Below are 21,136 nucleotides of genomic sequence, written 5' to 3' on the forward strand. Positions count from 1 at the left end.
TCCATTAGATGTTTATGCCACAGTGAATGAGAAATATTGATGCATTCTCAGTTGTTTACTTCCCATGTCTTTAGAAGGAATTATCATTCGTGTCCATTTTCGACGAAATGATGCACTCTGAGGGTAACAGGTGCAGAATAGAGACAAAAGAGTCTCACATAAGGCTTTCACTCTTTGTGTTTCTAGGCCAGTGTCGTGTATTTTTTTGCAAAAAATGTGTTTATCCCTTTACAATAATGCATTTGAAATTTTCATAATTTCTCATCATGATTTTAAAGGAATAGTTCACCCAAAAATGTTTACTTTTCAATACATTTTGATCTCTTTGCATAAAGAAAGCTATTGCACGGCTTCGGGAGTCTTGGCATCGTGACCCTTTAATTAGTGTGTGTGTGTGTGTGTGTGTGAGTGAGTGTTCTTGTGGTTTGAGGACACAAATGTGTAAAATGACATGGGTACAACGTAAACATGGTTTATGAGGACATTTCCTGTGTTCTCGTAAACCAAATATAAAAAAATATAAAAAAATGTTTTCTGAAAAATATTCAAATATTCAGAAAGTTTTCTGTGATGGGTAGGGTTATAGTGTAGGGGGATATAATATACAATTTTTACAGTATTAAACCATTATCGTAAACCACATATACAAGAAGTGTGTGTGTGCGCGTGTGTGTGTGTGTGTTTTGATGTTGAGAGTCATGGTCACTATGAATTGTTCTCCCTTGTAACAACAACATACTGATTTAGAACAATATGAGTGTGAATAAATGATATCATTTCATTGTTAGGTGAACTAATCCTTTATTTTTGACTTTTGGACAATAATCTCCCAAGTGTCTTCTTTCAAGAGACAATGGTTTCGTCTGCAGTGCAAAGGGTTCATGAACTGCAACCATTTTAGTTTGAGTATGTCTTGCGCTTGTGCTCAAAAATAGGGTCGAAGATGAACGCGTTTCGACACGTTTTTGGATTTCCTTTAATAGATACTTGTAGTGAACCTGCTGCTCTGCCAGTAGTTTTCCCCTTGTTTAATTTAACTGCAGGAAGCATTCAGAGGTTTACACAGCTCTGCAGATGTCAGGGATCCTACTTTATACATGCACATGTTCACAAAACTAGTGTCAAAGACTGTCCGACTGATATAAACCACATCTTTTGTTTTTAGAGGCAGATTCATCTAAAAATAGAATAGATGATACCACAAGAAAAAGACAGTCATTATTATTTGAATATAATAATAATAATAATAAACCCTTACTACCAAGGTTAAACGTCAACCAATTAGATTGTAACTAGATTGATAACTAGTACAATTAGATTGACCTAGAAAGTGCTTGTCAGGATTCAGGGTGGTCTGTGATTATTGTCACAGTAGCTAATAACAGTAGAAATGAGAAATGTGCATGATGGAAAAATCCTATGCAAAGTATAAATGTGTTCTCCTCATGCACAGACACGCAGATGACGTGAACAAAGAGAATTTCCAGCATGTAGAAATGCAGCACAGTGAAGCGAAAACTGTAAATGTCATGAGCAGATTTAACTGACCGACTTGTTTAGATTGGATTGTACTTTTTCGACAGCAGCTAATCTCTATACGGTCCTATTTGAAAATAAGCCGCTAATGCACAAACAGACTGAACAATACCTTAAATATGGACAGGAATAGTAAAGAATCTAACATTTCTGGTTCAGACTCTAATCCTTATTTATAATAATTATTAGTTCTTTTAGTATTTTTGAGGTTTGAGGCGATTATATACACTACCGTTCAAAAGTTTGGGGTCGGTACGATTTTAAATACTTTTAAAAGAATTCTCTTCTGCTAACCATGGCTGCGCTTATTTGATTAAAAATACAACAAAAATCAGTTATAGTATTAAATATTATTCCAGTGTAAATCAGCTGTTTTCTGTGTGAATATATAGTAAAGTGTAATTTATTCCTGTGATCAAAGCTGAATTTTCAGCATCACCAGTGTCAGTGTCTTCAGTGTCAAATGATCCTTCACAAATCAGTATAATATGAGGATTTGATGCTCAAGAAACATTTATTATTATTATCAATGTTGAAACAGTTGTTGGTCTGTCAGTTGTACAGTTTTTTTTTTTTTTTTTTGGATTCTTTGATGAATAGGAAGTTCAAAAGACTTTTGGGACATTATAAATGTCTTTACTGTCACTTTCGATCAAATTAATTATTCCTTGATAAATAAAAGTATGGATTTCTTTCCTCCAAAAAATAAAAATAAAATTCTCACTGACCCCAAACTTTTGAACAGTAGTGTATATAGTATGTAGTATGAGTGTCATCATTTTCATGTACATCATATAGCGTTCTGACTGAAGGTTAAGTAAAAGGAACGTTCCTGGTTAATTTCAACGTAAGCTCTATTGACAGAATCTGTGCCCTGCTGTCGATTTCCACAGAAAATAAATTCGTCTTGTTGACAGTCATGTGCTTTCACTGGAAGTGGATCCATTGTAAGTGGATTTCAGTCAGCACCATTTTAAGTTATGTTTATACAAACTGAGGGACGAGTCTAAATTATTGTCAGTGATAATCAACAGCATGTCACAGATACTGTCCATAGACTGAACACAGAACATTCCTTCAGTGTTTCTCTGAGATGACAACTTGAGTTTAAACTTAAACCTGAATTTATATAATACTTAATACCTGATAAAGGTTCTATGAAACTCTTATGTCTTTTCGCATATAGATTTTACACAATGAAAAATTTCTTCCATACATACTGTAATAATGAACGTGATATATAATGACTTGTTTTTGTTTGTAATTAATCACAGGGTGAGCGTGGCCCTGCTGGCCCACCTGGAATACAGGGCGACAGTGGAATTGGACTTCCTGGAACAAAGGTCAGCCGCATATATCTTTTATATTTAAATACACTTAAATTCTCCAAAATCACCACAAACAATCAGCCTTTAAAGCTGTAAAAACAAACGGCTAAGCTGATTCACTGGTCTCTCAGCCTTGAAAAGTTTGGGTCGCTTTTCAGTTCACTTTTCCTAAAAGCATCATTGGTTGCAAGTTCTGTTGAATTGTGTTGGTAACGACAGAACTGGGAAACGCACCCCTGATAAACCACCATAATACCAGTTTAGACCAGCAAACAATCTCAGGCTGGATGTTTTTTTTTCCTTTCCTTTCCACGGTTAATGAGCCACCTAAACTGGGACTTTAATTTAACCGTATAAAGCCTTCTGTATCATATTATCATATTAAAATTATAATGATCAAAACTTTACTGAAAAGCCTGTTGCACACAATCTACTACATGCCTTTTGTCGTCTGATTGACAGTTTAGACTTTTTAAGCAAGTAAAAGATATTTTAGTATAATTGTAAAAATGTCTCTCATGTCTTATTTTTAAAAAGTAAATATAAGAATAGCTTTTATATTGTTAGAATTATTTCAAGATGAACATTTACTGCATATAGCATTTTTTTTAAATCATGTTAAAATGTGAGTATCATATGATCCATAAGGCCTTTGAATCATAATTGTTTTGCACTGCATATGTTTTGCCACTCAAAATCTACAGAGCTTTGATAATAAAACTAAGAATTTAAATATTATCCTAATACATATTATTGGTTGAGAGTCACAACTGACATTTATGTGCATTTTAGGTAACTAGTCTGCTATCAGAGTCAGAATTTGATCTTAATTTTTGGCCAAAACAGCAACTGCACCAAATTGCATATTATTTCTCAGTTTGGGCCTCTGAATAAAACAATTTTCTCAAAAACAAAAAAGAAAAAGAAGAAGAAAAAAGAAAAAGAAAAGAGAGGGTGGATTTGGTTTCCAATAACCATCAATTCAGTATCAACATATTACCCATGGTTACAGACGATGTAACACAAATAGCAGCTCCATATTCTCACTATATCATATTATATTCTCACTATATCATATTATATGAGCCATAAAAGGCTGGTCCCTTAAAAAAGGAAGGTTCCTTAAACTGTTCCATAAAAAAAGATTTTCTGACAATTCATATTCATATTTATAAACTTGACATAGATAGTAATGGTTGCGGTGATTCTCATATATGCAGTCATATTTTATATTTCTTACTCTTTCTCCTGAATTGTTGGCTTTGATCCGTCTGCAGGGAGATATGGGATTTCAGGGGAGATCAGGTCCTCCGGGTCCACCAGGCATCGGCGAGCCAGGTCTGCCTGTAAGTATAAGCAGAAGGTCAGAAATATTCAGCTTCCACAACTGTTTATTAATCAGCCCACACTGAATTCACACCCAGAGGTTTGTACAGAAAATAAATGCACATCATGCACAGAGATCTACACATGCCCCTGTCCCTTGCATGCTAAATTATTAAATATTTTGGCTAATTTAATAAGAATGTAGCACTCTCAGCTCCATTTAACACATTTATTTACCATGTTTAAAATCATTTAACAGATTTTCCCCGCAGAAAATGCAGCACACTCTGTTTAGGCCTGCAACTCAGCATGCAAAAACCACTATAAGACACAAGAATCAATTCTTTACTTAGGCTTATTATAATTGTGATTAGATTATGTTCTTGCATTGTGGTGCTATATGAGATTTTTCTTCATCAAATCAGGGGCCTCAAGGGCCACACGGGGTTCAAGGTGAGAAAGGACCACAAGGAGAGGGTTTTCCAGGTCCAAAGGTAAGATTAGCCACCGTCAAAGCCATGTTCTCACTAATGTCACTCTGCTCTTTAATCTAGCTGGAGATTTGTAGCAGCCAAAGGCAATCTGAGAAGATCTAAGTAAACAAATTCAAGACTGTCATTTTTTTTTTTTTTTTTTATATACCTCATTAGAGGCTCAGAGTCCCCTGGTAAATACTCATTTCAAAACCCAAAGCTATTAATTAATGTATGTTCACGGATAAATTAGCTGAGCATTAGCAGCCGGAGGACACGAGACAGAATTTATTGGATCCATTTTCTTGAACTCTGTTAAGCCTCTTTGTAATCTATCTAATGTTAGCATCTAACGAGATCTACATCAAAGCCAGAACTGCATATAAAATGTAACCATAAATGAAAAATATAGCAGAGAAACTTGATTCACGTCAGAGACCTACTGTATTTCTGAACCTCAGCGCTTTGAAAACCTGCATACAGTAACTAAATTATATTACTTTATGATGATATTCAGATTTGATGATGATCAGTTTTGAACCGATTCATTCATACAGTTTGAACTGATTCACAGGAATGAGCTGAACTTGCAGCTCTAAGACCATTTTTGCTTCTTAAGTTTATTATTAAAGTCCCCATGAAATCAAAATGGAAGTTTTTTGCCTTTTAGATGAATGTTAGCCTTACTGTTATTTTTAAGCTAGTGTGCTCCAAAACAATGACAAAATTTGCATTTAGAAGATATAAGCATTCAAAACTTACAGTCTCTCACTTCCACCGATATGGATCAATGATTTTGATGACATCACTCTGCACTTCAGCTTCTCATCAGATTTTCTGTCCAATCAAATGCTCTAGAATCTAAAGCGTCCCGCCGCCTACATTACTGAAATCGGTCACTTGTTCACACATTTACTATTTTTTCTACATGGTGAATGACACATAGTGCACTATAAAGGGGATAGGGAACGATTCAGACCATGACAACGATTCGCTTTCCATTGGGGCGAAGGAAGTCTGTTTTCACGTTAAAGCCACGTGAACCGCTGCAGCGCACACACACAGTCTGCTCCAGGTCTGCGCAGAATGCTATATTTTAAGTGATATGGAGGAGAAACGTTGGAGATTTGGTGGAAACTTCGGCGGCTTTATACCAAGCTCAACGGCTCTGGTCGAGCTGTGATATAAACAAAACGCGATTGGCTATTTTAAAAAAGGGGGAGGAGCTGTTCGATATGTCCCACCCTTTCTTCCCGTTTCAGTGGAAATTAGTTCAACGCATTAAATAATGCTGTGCGTTTCAAGGCACTTCAGTGGGCCTTTAAAACATCTCATCATGAAATGTTTGTCAAGCGCAGCTTCCTATCCTGTGTTGATGTATTTCCATAGACAGTATAAGAAGTGGACAGAGCCATCTCATTGGAACTCAGTTGAGACAGTTGAAGCCCATTTTTAGCGATTTTTGAGCACTTCCGTTCCTGACGCGCAGACTCAAACCGACTCAAATTAAGCTTGATGACGTGAGCAACCTGTCTGACAGGCGTAAATCTTCTAGTAGCTGTGCGTGAAAATTGCCAACGTTAATCTTGCAGAGACGGGGAACTTGAGCAAAGAGTTCTTTGGCGTGAGTGAGCAGGAGTAAGTATTCCGTTGCTTTTATGAACTCATTATCTATGGGCTTCTCCCTTGACGGGACGTCCCCCCGATTGCCTGCGAGCTTCTCCTGCTGTCTGTACGGTAATTTCTGTGCAGCGTGACAGAGAGTCGAGTGGTTATGACGCAATCGTTAGCCTATTTTTACAAAAGCTGTTTCTACGGGGCCATAATGTAACATAGAAGGTAATGGAGCCCTTTATACATTGTCGTGTTTCTTTAGAAATAAATAATGGACAAATGGAGTCTTTAAACGCCTCAGATGTAAAGTTATTCGCTGTCAAAGTGACGCCAAAATGAATGGGAGTCAATTGAAATGGTAACGCAAGTGAAGTTCTGCTACAAGATGGCGGCACCCGGCCGGCTTCAACTTCCGGTCGATGGATTACCCCCTTGTGTATTTCCTACTAAAACAGGAAGTTGAGGCGGGACATATTAAATGGGTCGAAATGGGTTGAAATTTAAATATAGCTGAAATCAAATAAATTATAAATGTTATAAGAAAAACGTAAACTTAAACAAAAATTAGAAATGTTGGCATTGCAACTACCTGAAAAAAAAAGTTTAAATAAGAAGTACTAAAATGATTAAAAAAAAAAAAGATAAATAGAAATGTTTTAAAAACTAATAAAAATGATGAAAGCCAATAACAAAATTAATACAACTTAAATTAAATTATTAAAATACTCAAAAATATTAAAATGAAAACTAAAAAATATATATACAAAATAAAAGCTAATTTAAAATATGACCAAATACTACAATATTATATCAATAATACCAAAATAATACTGGAATTCATCAGTGGTAAAGGTTTTATTTTGATTACTGTTGAGCAGTGTTTATTATATTAAACTAAAACCAAGATCAACAGATTCTGGATCAGCTCTAATTTAATCCTTATTAGTTCAACCAGCCACCAGACAAATTGAGCCACTTTGAAAGAACAACAATTTCCCTCATTTAGGGATTGTACTTTATTATTATCAGTTGTAAATCCTATAGTGAACGTTTTCTATTGACAAAGAAGCAATACGAGCAGTGCAGTAAATGCATCTGAATGGGAGGCTGGCATTTCAGAGACACTGGTCTGACACTGCTCTTTTGTTTGACAGGGGGACCGGGGTCTGGAGGGGCCGAAGGGACCAAGAGGACAGCCGGGCCCGGGAATCAAAGGCGATAAGGTGGGCTGTAAATATATCAGCCCATGAATGGGCTTCACACAACCACACCATCCGTGTCACACAAAAGGCTTAATGAAGTATGTAAAGTGGCCATACATTCCCACTTAAATGCTGGGGACTGATTGGACCGTGATAGAGGGCGAGAAAGGGCAGATAGGAGGGTACAGCTCAAATTACTGTGGGAAAAAATGAGTCCTGCTTACCTACTGAGTATTATAAAACACCAGTCAATGCTCAGAATATACAGGTTATTTTTCTCATAAGTTAATTTTCAGGATATTTTAGAGCTGTTTTATTTAGTGCCATCCATCCTCTTTGTGTCCTCAGGGTGAGCTGGGGCCTCCAGGTTTGCCAGGACCAATTGGACTCACAGGCCTTGGCATTCAGGGTGAAAAGGTGATACAATATGTCCTTCCTTGACTTTTAAAGGGTTCAATAAAATATGAAAATGTACATGAATTGACATGAATTATTTTATAACATATAATGTTATCCTTATCAGTTAAACTGCACCTTGTCATAACAGACAGTTTATAGTCTATTAATGGGGCGCTCCTGGTCTATCATTTTGTTATTTAAAAGGTTAAACATACAAGCCTAAACTCAGTGTGCCATTTTGATGTATTTGAAAGTACACATAGAATCACTAATTTCAGATAATCAAGGAATGCATAATGCATTAAATATTAATAGTGGTGGCCAAAAGTGATGTCCGGCCTAGGAAAATGTACATCTTCAACCTTTATACAAATATTATTACAAATTTGTTAAAGATTTTTTAGTCATATTGCGGGTTTTTTGGAGTCAATTGTTTGATTTGTGAAAACTCAATGAAACATGCCAAATCATGCGGACATCAAACAAGAGAGAACCAACTAAATATTAATAACTGATTATGTGGTAGTCAAGGTATGCTTTTTCCTGTGAGGAAAAAGTATTTGGTTTTTCTATGCATTTATTTTTGCATAGTAAAATAAAACTTATAGCTGTGGTTAACCTTTTTTGCCATATAATTTTGCAGATTGTACCTTAACCAAATTTAAAGTTCTGCTCTTTTAATATTTTCCTCATATTTTGATTTGTAGAGTAATTGAAAACAATGGTTCTCTCCGGGCATCACTTTTGGCCACTACTGTATATATATATACACCCCCCCCCTCCCCCTCCTCCCCCCTTTCTAATACTAAAACCATAAAAATCTGGGGGGGTTTTATGCAAAAGGAAATCATTATTTCTAGCACTATTATTATTATCTTAAATGTTAGGTTTTCTAATGTAATATTTGTCAATATCAGGGTGTTGAGGGTCCGAGGGGGCCTCCGGGAGGTAGAGGAACACCAGGAGAGGGCATCCCTGGTCCCAAGGTTGGTACTGCTAAAGACTGAAGAGAATAATGTAATTCATAGAAAACTGTAAAATGAAGTGTTAAATTTGTTATTGGCTTAATCTTTTGACTATATTTTCCATTTTTCTAGGGAGAACAAGGTTTACCAGGAGAGATGGGGGCGCCAGGAGAAAGAGGGCAGGGCGAATCCGGACCAAAGGTTTGTATTCTTAATAAGCTCAACAAAGGAATGGGCCATTCAGGATGGAAGCTAATTTAAGACCATGATGAAGAATTTAGGTGATACTAGGGATGAGCCCGAAGCCTAATTCAGAATTCGGAAAGGCACATAAATTGAATAACGCCTTCTACGGAGCCCCTAAAGGGACATGATTAGGCTTGCTGTGGTAGTCGGTTACATTACAGCACATCAGATTTCACTTATCACGTGAAGACAGTAAGGAGAGATGACGGTCGGAGGATTTGGTGCGCAACAGATCCTGAGCATCATTGACAAATATCTTATCTTGTAAAGTGTGTGGTCAGTGCCGCCGCTCCCTACACAGAGTATACGCCTGATCGTGAATTGGAAAGCAAAAGTGCAAAGCGATCGTCCATTCAAAAGCGATTTCAAAACCTGCATGTTGATAGCAGCTCCATGATGTCCGCAAATCATATACAACATAATTACCAAACTATATCATTGTGAGAACGCAAAAGTATTGAAATATTTTTTCCTGCCATCTCATATCTCATGTCCCTTTAGGGGCTCCATAGAGTGCATCATTTCCTTTCCAAACATAGTATTTGGTTTCGGGAACATCTCTACTAAGTACTGATATTATTTCTTCAGGGTGAGCCTGGTTCATCTGGCCTTGCCGGGGTACCTGGACTTCCCGGGGAGGACGGTGGTCCAGGACAAAAGGTAACTCAACTTTCTGATGTCTGCTCTGAGGTCATCTAACATCTAATTTTCTCTGGGATATTAGATTTGTCTCGGAGCAAATAAGTTAACAAATTAGTGAACCGGATATTAAATGCATTGCAAAACCTAATGGGGAACACATTACGGGCCAGATTTACCAACATCTTGCACCAGCGCAAACCCTCTTTTGGTGTAAAAAAACGACTGTCAGGATTTACTAAAGATAAAATTAGCACTGAAAAGGCATGGACAGGGATATTTTTAGCATATTCCTTATTTCATATGCATTTGTAGGAGTTTCCCTTTCAGATGCAACATTTATGGGAGGAGAGTATTTAAATAAATCATGCAAGGTGATTTACTAATGTTTGCGCTCGTCAATTTACTGGTGTTTGCACCATTATTAACAGCCCAAAATAAAGCATGTCTTAAATGTTCTCTAAGCGATCCTGGGTGACGTCACTTCTTGTTGACGTTCGAACTATTGTCAAACAAAACGGAGGCTAGCTACACCCTCCCTCCTCCTCATCTGCACACTAACCCCCCAAACCACACCCCCAAACCCTTCTTGTCGGTCATTGGCTGGAACAGTTTGTCATGTTTCGGGGAGCGGGTCGCCGGAGTTTGTTTTTGTTGCTGTTTGTGGAGCCTGGGTTGTCTACAGAGATCGCGTTTCTTTACAGTGTGTTCAGGGGACAGGCAGCCAGCGGTTAGTGAGGAGATGTTTGCTGTATGTGACAAAAAATGTTTTGGCCTAAAAAACGTGTGACATCGCTTAGAGCACCTTTAAAGTCGCCCTGTGGTGAAAATCAAGTTTTTAATGTTGTTTATATGCCTATGTGGTGTTTTTAATTTGCTTTAAGACAAACCATGTACAAATTCATAAGTCAACACTATTGCTGAGGATTTTCTCTTTTAAACTGCAGTGAAAAAAAGAAGTGCGGGCGAGTTTAACTATCATGAACTAAGACCGCTCTAAAGCAGTGGAGTCTCAAGAGAAGCCGTTATCCCGGTATATTTTAACATTAGCAAACAACACAGCTGATTGATAACATAGTCAAGCAAAAGGCTAATCATATTAATTATGTTAAGTGTCCGATGTTGTAAAGAGCGATACCACTGTGTTTACCTCAGTAAGTTGACCGAGTGGATCTCTGAGTGAGTGGAGGCGGGGCTAATTAGCATATTCATGGGGCCGTGTATACTAAATGAAGCAAGGGTGTAGAGTTACATTCAAGCTATTTTAAAGCATGAAGAACATTTTTTCACAGGAAAAAAAAAACATCAAAAATGTCATTTTGGTGATCAAAGATGAGTAAAAAGGGATACAATTATTGACAATAGGGGGATTTTAAACCATACGCTAATTTGCTCTGCTCTACATTGTGATGTTCATTATGGAAATGATCCGGCTGAGTCTGTGTTCTTTAATATGTCAGTAGATCACGCGCAGAACTTTCCACTCCCATCGGCACCTTTTAAGGAATTGCTCTCTCACGCTAATTTGCCCTGTTTAGTAAATCTGGATCTATATTCCTTCCATTGTGTTTCACTTCATTCAGGGTGAGCCTGGGGCATCAGGTTTGAGGGGACCTGAAGGGGCTACTGGAATTGGCACTCAAGGAGAGAAGGTACTTTATTCATTAATCTTTTTAATATTCAATATGTTTCTTTCTATACGAGTGTCTTGTGGTTGTCATCTGGTGGATGTCAAAAAAGTATCATGTGTCATTATAACCTACTACAGTATGTGTTCATTGATGTCCTATGTTGTAATCTTAATAGGGAGATCAGGGCCAACGTGGCATTCGAGGGTTGCCAGGTTCTCCTGGCATAAGTGGCCCCTCAGGAGCAAAGGTGAGAATATCAACAAAACAAAACAAAAAAAACTGCAACTTTGGTTCTGGAAGTAGTTTCTTTTGAACGGTAGTATACGATTATTGTAAAATATTAAAACTTTTTTTTTATTTTTTTTATTCAAGAGTGTAGGAAGAAAAAGAATGAGGCTTGTTTCCAAAACCTTATTGTTGTGCTCTATAGGGAATAACTAAAGGAAGTAAACATGAATATGAAATGAGGAAAACTGCAAGATTTTCTTTTGGCTCCAAGCTTACAAAACCAATCATTGTTTGAAGTAACAGTGTAATACAATGCTTGTGGTTTTTCACATAGTTTTAGAAGTAATGCAGTTACATCATAGAAACATTATACTGCTTTTCAGGGAGAGCCAGGCACACCAGGAAGACTGGGCATGCCGGGATTTCCTGGACGAGCTCTTGCAGGATCAAAGGTAACAAAGCCAAGCTACTACAACTGAGCCACTCCTTACAGGCCCACTGCCAGCACAATGAATCAGAACGTTTCTATTTCACATTCATCATTGCCAACTTAGCAATAAAACAGAGTTAATGCTATGACCTCATCTCCTTGTGCCTTCAGGGTGATGTGGGTCCCACGGGTCCTCCCGGACCGATTGGAGAGACTGGTTACGGCTTGCCTGGTCCAAAGGTGCGACTTTTTAATCTGTAGAACACTAAAGAAAATGAGCAAAAGGAATGAGATTTAACCCGTGAAAAGTTTGGAATAATGCATTTATTTGACCAAAAAAAAAAAAAAAAAACAGTAATATTGTGAAATATTACAATTTAAAATTACAGTTTTTGAAAATATTTTAAAATGTAATTTATTCCTGTGATGCAAAGCTGCATTTTCAGCATCATTACTCCAGTGTCACATGATCCTTCAGAAATCATTCTAATAGACTGATTTGCTGCTCATTTATAATCAATTTAAATTGTAATAATATTTCACAACATTTCTGTTTTTACTGTGTTTTTGATCAAATAAATGCAGCCTTGGTGAACATAAGAGTCTTAAGTTCTTATAGATAAATACATATTCATTTATATATATATATATATATATATATATATATATCCTCCCTTATCACATTTAGGGTGATCGAGGTAACCCAGGCCCTCCCGGACCATTCGGGCCTAAAGGTGAAGGATTCCCTGGTCCAGTGGTAAGCAATTTTTACATCCTTATTTAAAGCATCACTGCATGCTCATTAGGGGTGTGACAATACACATGGCTCACGAGACGAGACTATACACGATATCGAGTTCACAAGACAATATTTTAACACTATTTTTAAGTAATCTTCAATGACAAAATAAGACTGAAAGTCACAAAATACAAAACAAAGCAGGTGCATTTTGAAATGTTTTAACTTATCTAGGGCTGTCACTAATGACTATTTTGGTAATCAAGTATTCTGTCGATTATTTGGATTGAGTAATCGGATAATATTTGTGTGGTAATAAAAATAATAACCAATAGCCTTAAAAAATATTATATATTATACATATATAATAACAATTATGCAATAACAATTGTTTCAAATAAAGTATCAAAAGCAAGTAATCATATGGTTTTATTGAACAACACTGTTAAAATACATAATGTAATATCCTAAGACAATAATCAACATCTATACATTACATAGTATAACAATTGCCTGCAATGACCTGGTGATTGTTGTTACACCTCACAGCATGATCAAATCCTTGTTTAATATTGGCCAAACAACATTTAATTCAATTTCGATGCAAGCACTGTAAAAGGTTTTGCCACAAACTCAACTCCTTCATTACTGATATCGCGACAGCTTTCACCTCGACGAGAAATATCGCCACGTTCTAATATCGCGAGATCTTGTGACCTAATGCTTATAAATCACTCAAAAGATATATTTCTTAAGTCATTTTTATCATATTTGCTTTATGAATGTTTGTTGCTAGGTATATGAGCATGTGTGTTTACCTTACACAGGGTCTGCCTGGTTTTCCAGGCCCATCAGGCGAGCCCGGCCCCGAGGGCATCGGGATTCCTGGACCAAAGGTGAAGTTACCACTTGAACCTGGCACAGCATGCATTAATGATGGCGTATGAGGGTCATTTCTGACTTTTAAGTGTGTTCGGACACTTAAACTTTATTAATTATGACTTGATTAATTACACAATGTGTAATTAAAAGTTAGTAATTTTACTAAATTACTAAAGTTAGTAATTTGTCAGTGAGGGATTGAAGTTAATTTTGGTATTTTTTTAACCATCCTTTGAAATGCTGATATTATCAAACTGACATTTCTATAAATGTTTCAATCATGATGGGATGTTTTAGAGTTTATAGCACAACACATCACAGAATACATCAAACCCATTGATACCGACATTTGGTTTTGTTGATTTCACTTAATGAGGTCTCTTCCTGGAGGATGATGTCATAAAAGAAGTGGCATTTTGCTAGTTATGGATTTGACAAAAGACTATCAGGATGCAATGTGACACTGAAGACAGAAAACGCCCAGTAAAAACTGATTATAAATGAAATCAATATTCCTAAATATATATATATTCATATTAGAGAAAGGACAAAAATTAGGAAGCACTTGCAGTAATAAAAAAAATAGCCAATATTTACATTTTGCTAGTTTATCATTGGTTTGAGGGGAGTAGATGTTAATGGGATTTTTTTGTTACCATGTCTAACTTATAAAAAGTAATTAAATTATTTACAAGTCACACTTGACTTGTTTGTGCTGCTATTGTGATAAAAGAAAGCAAACTAATGATTGTGTGGCAATTAATACTGAAATATTGTGTTCAATATATTAAGATGGGAACATGAAAATGTACTCCATAGTAGGAATGAATTTAAATGGTGGTTTTGGTAAAACTTGAATTGCTCTTCAGGGAGATGTTGGATTCAGGGGTTTGCCTGGTTTGCCAGGACCACCTGGTGAAGGACTGCAGGGAAAGCCGGTAAGATTGATATTCATTCCCATAAATCTCCCAGACTACAGTAATGAAACTGTGATACTGCATGGTCTGAACAAGCATGGATTGGGAGTCTGTCTGTGTTGCTGTGGCGATCGAGGAAGACAAACGGTCTGTTCTGCCCTTATTGATTCTGCTGTATTGCTGTTTCAGGGCAACATGGGAAGACCAGGTCCTCCAGGGCCACACGGACCCCCAGGGGAAGGTATTCAGGGGCCCAAAGTAGGTTCATTTAATAAAGCTAAAATAATTATACATTGATATTTTTCAGCAGTCGTTTTCAACCAAACAATTCAAAATATATATTACCAGTAAAAAGTTTGGGATAATCAAGATTTTCTAATGTTTTCAAAGTGTTTTATACTCACCAAGGCTGCATTTATTTGTTAAAAAATACAGTAAAATTGTGAAATATTACTACAATTTAAAATAACTTTTCTTTTTAAATAAAATTTTTAAAAAATGATTTATTCCTGTGATCAAAGCTGAATTCAGCTTAACCATCTCAGGAATAAATATGTATATATTTATTCTTATAAATATACAATAATATTCCACAATATTACTGTTGTTATAGTATTTTGATCAAATAAATACAGCCTTTATGAGAATAAGAGACAAAAACATAACAAATCTTAATTATTCCTATTTTGACTTATTATTTTGACTAGTAGTGTTCTTTAAAAAAAATCAAGACACTTTTTAAACTAAGATATAATTGTCATGATGTAATTTTAAATCAGCAGCAAAATCATGAATATGCAATGTTGCCCACCTCTACTGGAATGTATAAGCATTGTGTCCAAGTCATGATAACCTAGTTTGAATCCATCAGGGTGATCATGGGGGTCCTGGAGTGACAGGACCGAGGGGCCCATCAGGAGAAGGACTTCCAGGCTCCAAGGTGAGACGAACTAAAGAAGACGGGGGAGTTATAAAGATTTTACATAGATGTCTGTGTAGTGTGTGTTCACACTTGTAGTTCAGTTCGCTTGGTTTAATTTAGTCCTGGTCCACTTAGCGTTCACATTGGCATTTTAACACTGGACCTAAAGGCATAGGGATGTGTTCACAACCTGATTGGTCGGCTTTTATTACGTATATATCGCGACAGAACTTACCAACATCCAAAACTATGCTGTGTGCTGGGATAAATGTTTTCGATCGTTGTATGTGCGACGTGCGTAGCCAAAATATGATGCTATTTTGACCAGCTGAGAACTCGTGAAGAGCTTATGAGATGCGTAAAGGAGTTAAAACAGCAGCAGGAATCCCTCCATCACACACACAAACCATGATCTGCTGTGAGGAGACGCGGTTCTAATGCCTGTGATGGGCAACATCACGACTGTGAAGAGGAATAAACAGCATTCTGCATTCTGTCCTTTTTAGGGTCGCATCTTGTGACATCATGTCCTGTTTTTGGTTCGTTTACATGTCTTTGCCTCATGTTGCGTTCATATTTCAGTCGAACCGCACCAGGGTCCGCTTGTTTGGTGCACACCAGGGTTCAGATGGCAGCGTTCACACTTATTCAACAAATGAACAATCGCACTTACAGAGCAATCGCACAAGTGTTCGTTTTATTCCAACCAAACATGCCAAGTGTGAACACACTCTTAAAGGCACAGCAGTATAAAACCAACCTGCTTAGTTCAGGTCTAAATTAAAAAGGGTCAGAAAGATTTTTTTTTTTTTTTTATTAAAAATAGTCTATTTTAAGTGTACCTCAGGTATAAAAATTAGGGCTGTCAGTTAAACGCGTTATTAACGGCGTTAACACAAACCTATTTTAACGGCGTCAATTTTTTTATCGTGCGATTAACGGTCTTTTTGGCCTAGCAAACTTTGTAGTTTTTTCCACACGCTTTTGCAACAGAGCACTGCACTATGAAAACCATTCATTTCAATGGCTTGCGCCGCGCGAGGACGTTTTGTTGCTTCGTTGACCAAAGCGGATCTAGCTAGACCGGAAACAAAACAACAGGCACGCCGCACACACTTGTTTGGGCTTGCGAGCCGGCCAAATAGTTGGTTAACGTTACGTTTTGAGTGGATGACGAGTGCGAGACGCCGAAATTGATGCCAATGAGATTCTGAATGGAAAATTTACTTTTAAAAAGTTGCCAAATGGTTCCATTGACAAGACCAAAGTGATATGTGTGTTTTGTCGTTGTGCACTGAGCTATCATCATCGCAGCACGTCCAGTCTGAAATACCACTTGATGATGGCCAAGCACACACACACACACACACAGCTGATGCGAATTCTCCGCCCCCTCGTCAATATCAGGACCTCGTCAGTATTTCTTTCACCCTTTTATTGATGGACAGTGTTACATTGTGTGAGAGATTATTTGCTCCAAGTGAGAATGTTAGTGTGGAATTGAACACAGTATATGCCAATGTTGTTTTCAATAAAAAACATTTGCACAAAGCAATCCGATCCACTTTTCCATGTTGATAAGAGCATTAAAATGAGAAAAAATAATGGGACAAAAAGAAATCAAGAGACATTTAGAATAGATAAAAATGTGCGATTAATTGCGATTAATCGCGAGTTAACTATGACATTAATGCGATTAATCGCGATTAAATATTTTAATCGTTTGACAGCACTAATAAAAATTCAATTATTTTAAAATCACTGATATCAATGATATGACCCCATTCATCTGTATGTCTCTCTGTCCTGCAGGGCGATCGTGGTTTGCCTGGGGAAAGGGGCTTTAAAGGAACCAAAGGTGATTTCGGTGACCCAGGGACTCCAGGACTAGCAGTGAGTTAATTTAGTCACTATAAACCAGCGTTTGTGCAAAGAGCAGACAGTGTAAATACTAAATCACATTGTACATTAGTGATTAATGAGTGTTTAAATCTCCTCCATTAGGGAAGACCAGGATTCAAGGGCGAACAAGGACTCACGGTAAGATTAAATACATTCGCATCTTTTCAATTGTAGATTAATTTTAGTAGATGTTAAATTTAGGAACGCAATGATACCATATTCATTGTAAAAATTAGTAAATGCAGTAATTTTTAATGATTTTTCGGAGAGAAGACATAATCGTGGTTATTAAAGTGTTAATTTTAGGAAAACTGCAACAATTTGCTTTGTAAGTATCAGCGAATTCAGTCATTTTCAATGCTCTTCAGAGGGAAGACAATCCTGCTGATTAAGGAGTTAATTTTAGGGAAACTATGCAACAAATGCATTGTAAATATAAGTAACTATAATATTATAATATATAAGTAAACTAAGTTTTTAGAGGGAAGACATAATCAAGCTTGAGTTAATGTTCGGAAAACTATGCAACCATTTGCATTGTAAATATTTGCAAATAGTCATTTTTCAATTCTTTTTTCATAGAGAAGGCATAATCCAGATGATTAACAAGTTAATTTTAGGGAAACTATGCAACAATATGCATTGTGCATTTTTAATGATTCTTCAGAGAAGACATAATCAAGCTTGTTATGTAGGTAATACAGTATTAGAAAAGATACAACCACATGCACTCTAAATATGAGTAAATTCAGTCATTTTTAATTATTTTTTCAGAGAGAAGACATTATCAAGCTGATCAAGGAGATTTGTGGTGAGTCTTAGGTTTTAAAAATGGCAAATCAAATGATTTGATAATGAAATAACAGGTGCGTCATGACATGACTGTATATTTCTAGGATGTGGTATCAAGTGCAAGGAAAGGCCCATGGAGCTGGTGTTTGTGATTGACAGCTCTGAGAGCGTGGGCCCGGAAAACTTTGAGATCATCAAGGACTTTGTCACGGCCTTGGTGGACCGTGTCACAGTGGGCCGTAATGCCACGAGAATTGGTCTCATTATTTACAGTTTGGAAGTCCATCTGGAGTTTAACCTGGCCAGGTATATGACGAAGCAGGATGTGAAGAAGGCGATCAGGAACATGCCTTACATGGGAGAGGGCACCTATACAGGGACTGCCATCCGCAAAGCCACACAAGAGGCCTTTTACAGCGCCAGGAACGGTGTCAGGAAAGTAGCCATCGTCATTACGGATGGACAAGCGGATAAAAGGGAATCCGTTAAGCTGGATATTGCAGTACGTGAGGCTCAAGTGGCCAATATTGAGATGTATGCGCTGGGAATCGTGAACACCTCTGACCCAACGCAAGCAGAGTTCCTGAGAGAGCTCAACCTCATTGCCTCTGACCCGGACAGTGAACACATGTTCCTCATTGATGACTACAACACGCTGCCAGGTGAGCATGGAAGAATAGCCTATATCCACAGAGAAATTATTATGTATTTTTAACTGCATATTGGCCTGGGTGATATATTTTATAATATAAAATAATAATCAATAAATTGTATTAAATGTAATATAACAAACAATAGGCTAAAAATATAATAAAAATTATTATTTAAAATATAGAATAACAAATAATAATATTGTATTAAATATAGTATATAATATAAAATATCATTTTTATATATTTGTTGTTATAAAATAAATAATGGCAATATTGAATATTTTCAATAGGCTGAATTATAATGTGATAATAAAATATGAAATAATAAAATAATACTGTAAAATATAAAATAACTAATAAAAGTTAAAAATATATATTTATTAAATATAACTATTTGACATATATGTAATAGTCAATAGGCTGACAATATAATAAAAATGACATTTTAAAAATGATATTTTTATTAAATTTAATATTTAAAATATTTTTATACAATGATTTTATAAAGCATTGACGATGTTGAATATTGTCAATAGGCTGAAAAATATAAAAATATGTGTTTATAATATAAAATAAATAATAAATGTATATCAAAAGGATTATAATATTTTATATATATATACAATTGTATTTGTTTACTAGGACTAGATTTTACAATCCCTAATGATTTAGGACCGCATATATATATGGTCACCATTGTCACCAATTATAATGAACATGTGTAATGCAAGAATTAAAATACAGCAAAAATCTAGTTCAAATAATCAAGACATGTTTTTTAATTTTATATATATTTATATACTATTTATGCACATGCGCCAATATAACAATAAAGAGTAATATATACCTACATATAAAACATTTAATAAATGAAAAACATAAGTGGCGTTCCGAGTGACATTTGACTGGTTCTGAGTCGATTAATTGAAATGGAAATTTTGAACTGATTCCCTCAAATGAATTAATCTTACCAATTAAAACTGTATTTTCTCTAGATTTTTAAATCAGAGACACTTTTTAAACATCTCTACACAAGTCTTAACTCATGCTAAGTATAATGATACACTCTTTAAGATTGCAATATTCATGATGTTGCTTAATTTTGTATCAGCAAAGTCATCAAAGAGTCCTAAATGCAAAGCTAAAGGATTCCTGTAGTCGTCATTTCAACAGTTTCAAGCTCAAACGAACTGCGTCTTGCTCTGTGTTCGTGTGTTTATGCAGCTCTGGAGTCTAAGCTGGTCAGCCAGTTCTGTGAGGATGAGAACGGGGCCCTCTTCTTCAACAAGATTACCAACGGCTTGAACGGAAACAACGGCTATGTCTACAATAACGGCCAAAAAGACGTTTACTCGTACGGGAACAATGTTTATGGGAACAGATTTCAGGAGTCACTGGACAGATCGGCGGGTCACACCAGAGGCAGAGGACACAGCATTCCTCTTCCCATCAACCCTGGCCCTCTCAAAGCACAGGTCAACTCACATAAACTAACTTACTGTGGATTTCATTTATACTGTAAACACATGCAAAGTGATTTGAAGCAGGGCGCTGTCTGAGTGTGTGTTGTGGCTGCCGTGCAGGTGGAGAGTGACTATGAAGCAGAGGATCATGACATAAAGACACAAACTCAAAGTGGAGGCACCATTGCTGTTGTCAATAAGACTGTCCAACCTGTGCAGCAAGGAACCTCTTCGTCATCATCAGTATCTTCATCAGTGTCCACAGTGTCTACCTCGGTGAATGTGAACGCAAAGCCTCGTCCTGTAGTGATAAAAGGTAATAACATTGCACAACACACTAACATTCTCCAGCTAAATGGAAAATTTGGTCCTTTACTCCCCTTCTATAAAGTCTTGATTTGTTTTTGGGGTCTTATTTTTCACACATTTTACATTATTGCAGCACCTCTCTTCCAGTCTGTCAGTAACACTCTGGTTTAGTTCCTGTCTCTATGAAGCCCCTCCTTCTGAACAACACAATGTGCTCTGATTGGTTGGATGGACTGGTGTGCTGTGATTGGTCAACCGCTTCGAGCCTGTTTTGTTAATGTCACGCCCCCTTACCTTAACCATGAGTTTCAACACACTACAAGCCTCGGCCCTTTTTTGCGTATGCCTTCTATTTGTAGGTTCAAAATTATTTAAATGAGGAATATTGTGACGTTCGTACCAGGAAGAAAACTCAAGACTACAATGGAGGCGTTTCAGGGAGTTCAGAAACAGTGACACTGATATAGAGAATAACTCCCTTTGGAGTGACTTTGTGCTTTGCAGAGCTTTTTCATGCCCAAACAGCAACATTACACACTA

General features: G+C 36.6%; 1 protein-coding gene across 1 annotated transcript in view; it reads left to right on the forward strand.

The window, feature by feature from the left end:
* Positions 1-21,136, forward strand: part of col28a2a (collagen, type XXVIII, alpha 2a) — a 41,193-nt gene that overhangs the window by 18,272 nt on the left and 1,785 nt on the right. Inside the window, exons 11-33 of the mRNA XM_056271471.1 lie at positions 2,811-2,879; positions 4,142-4,210; positions 4,616-4,684; positions 7,432-7,500; positions 7,828-7,896; positions 8,796-8,864; positions 8,976-9,044; positions 9,678-9,749; positions 11,312-11,380; positions 11,535-11,606; positions 11,971-12,039; positions 12,189-12,257; positions 12,706-12,774; positions 13,584-13,652; positions 14,508-14,576; positions 14,745-14,813; positions 15,427-15,495; positions 17,290-17,370; positions 17,482-17,517; positions 18,154-18,190; positions 18,276-18,833; positions 20,049-20,299; positions 20,408-20,603. Coding sequence (XP_056127446.1) covers positions 2,811-2,879; positions 4,142-4,210; positions 4,616-4,684; positions 7,432-7,500; positions 7,828-7,896; positions 8,796-8,864; positions 8,976-9,044; positions 9,678-9,749; positions 11,312-11,380; positions 11,535-11,606; positions 11,971-12,039; positions 12,189-12,257; positions 12,706-12,774; positions 13,584-13,652; positions 14,508-14,576; positions 14,745-14,813; positions 15,427-15,495; positions 17,290-17,370; positions 17,482-17,517; positions 18,154-18,190; positions 18,276-18,833; positions 20,049-20,299; positions 20,408-20,603 — 2,338 coding nt within the window. The remainder of the gene's footprint in view (positions 1-2,810; positions 2,880-4,141; positions 4,211-4,615; positions 4,685-7,431; positions 7,501-7,827; positions 7,897-8,795; positions 8,865-8,975; positions 9,045-9,677; positions 9,750-11,311; positions 11,381-11,534; positions 11,607-11,970; positions 12,040-12,188; positions 12,258-12,705; positions 12,775-13,583; positions 13,653-14,507; positions 14,577-14,744; positions 14,814-15,426; positions 15,496-17,289; positions 17,371-17,481; positions 17,518-18,153; positions 18,191-18,275; positions 18,834-20,048; positions 20,300-20,407; positions 20,604-21,136) is intronic.

The sequence above is a fragment of the Rhinichthys klamathensis genome, unplaced genomic scaffold, assembly GCF_029890125.1.
Source record: "Rhinichthys klamathensis goyatoka isolate OS25496 unplaced genomic scaffold, OSU_Roscu_1.1 h1tg000320l_1, whole genome shotgun sequence".
Taxonomy (NCBI): domain Eukaryota; kingdom Metazoa; phylum Chordata; class Actinopteri; order Cypriniformes; family Leuciscidae; genus Rhinichthys; species Rhinichthys klamathensis.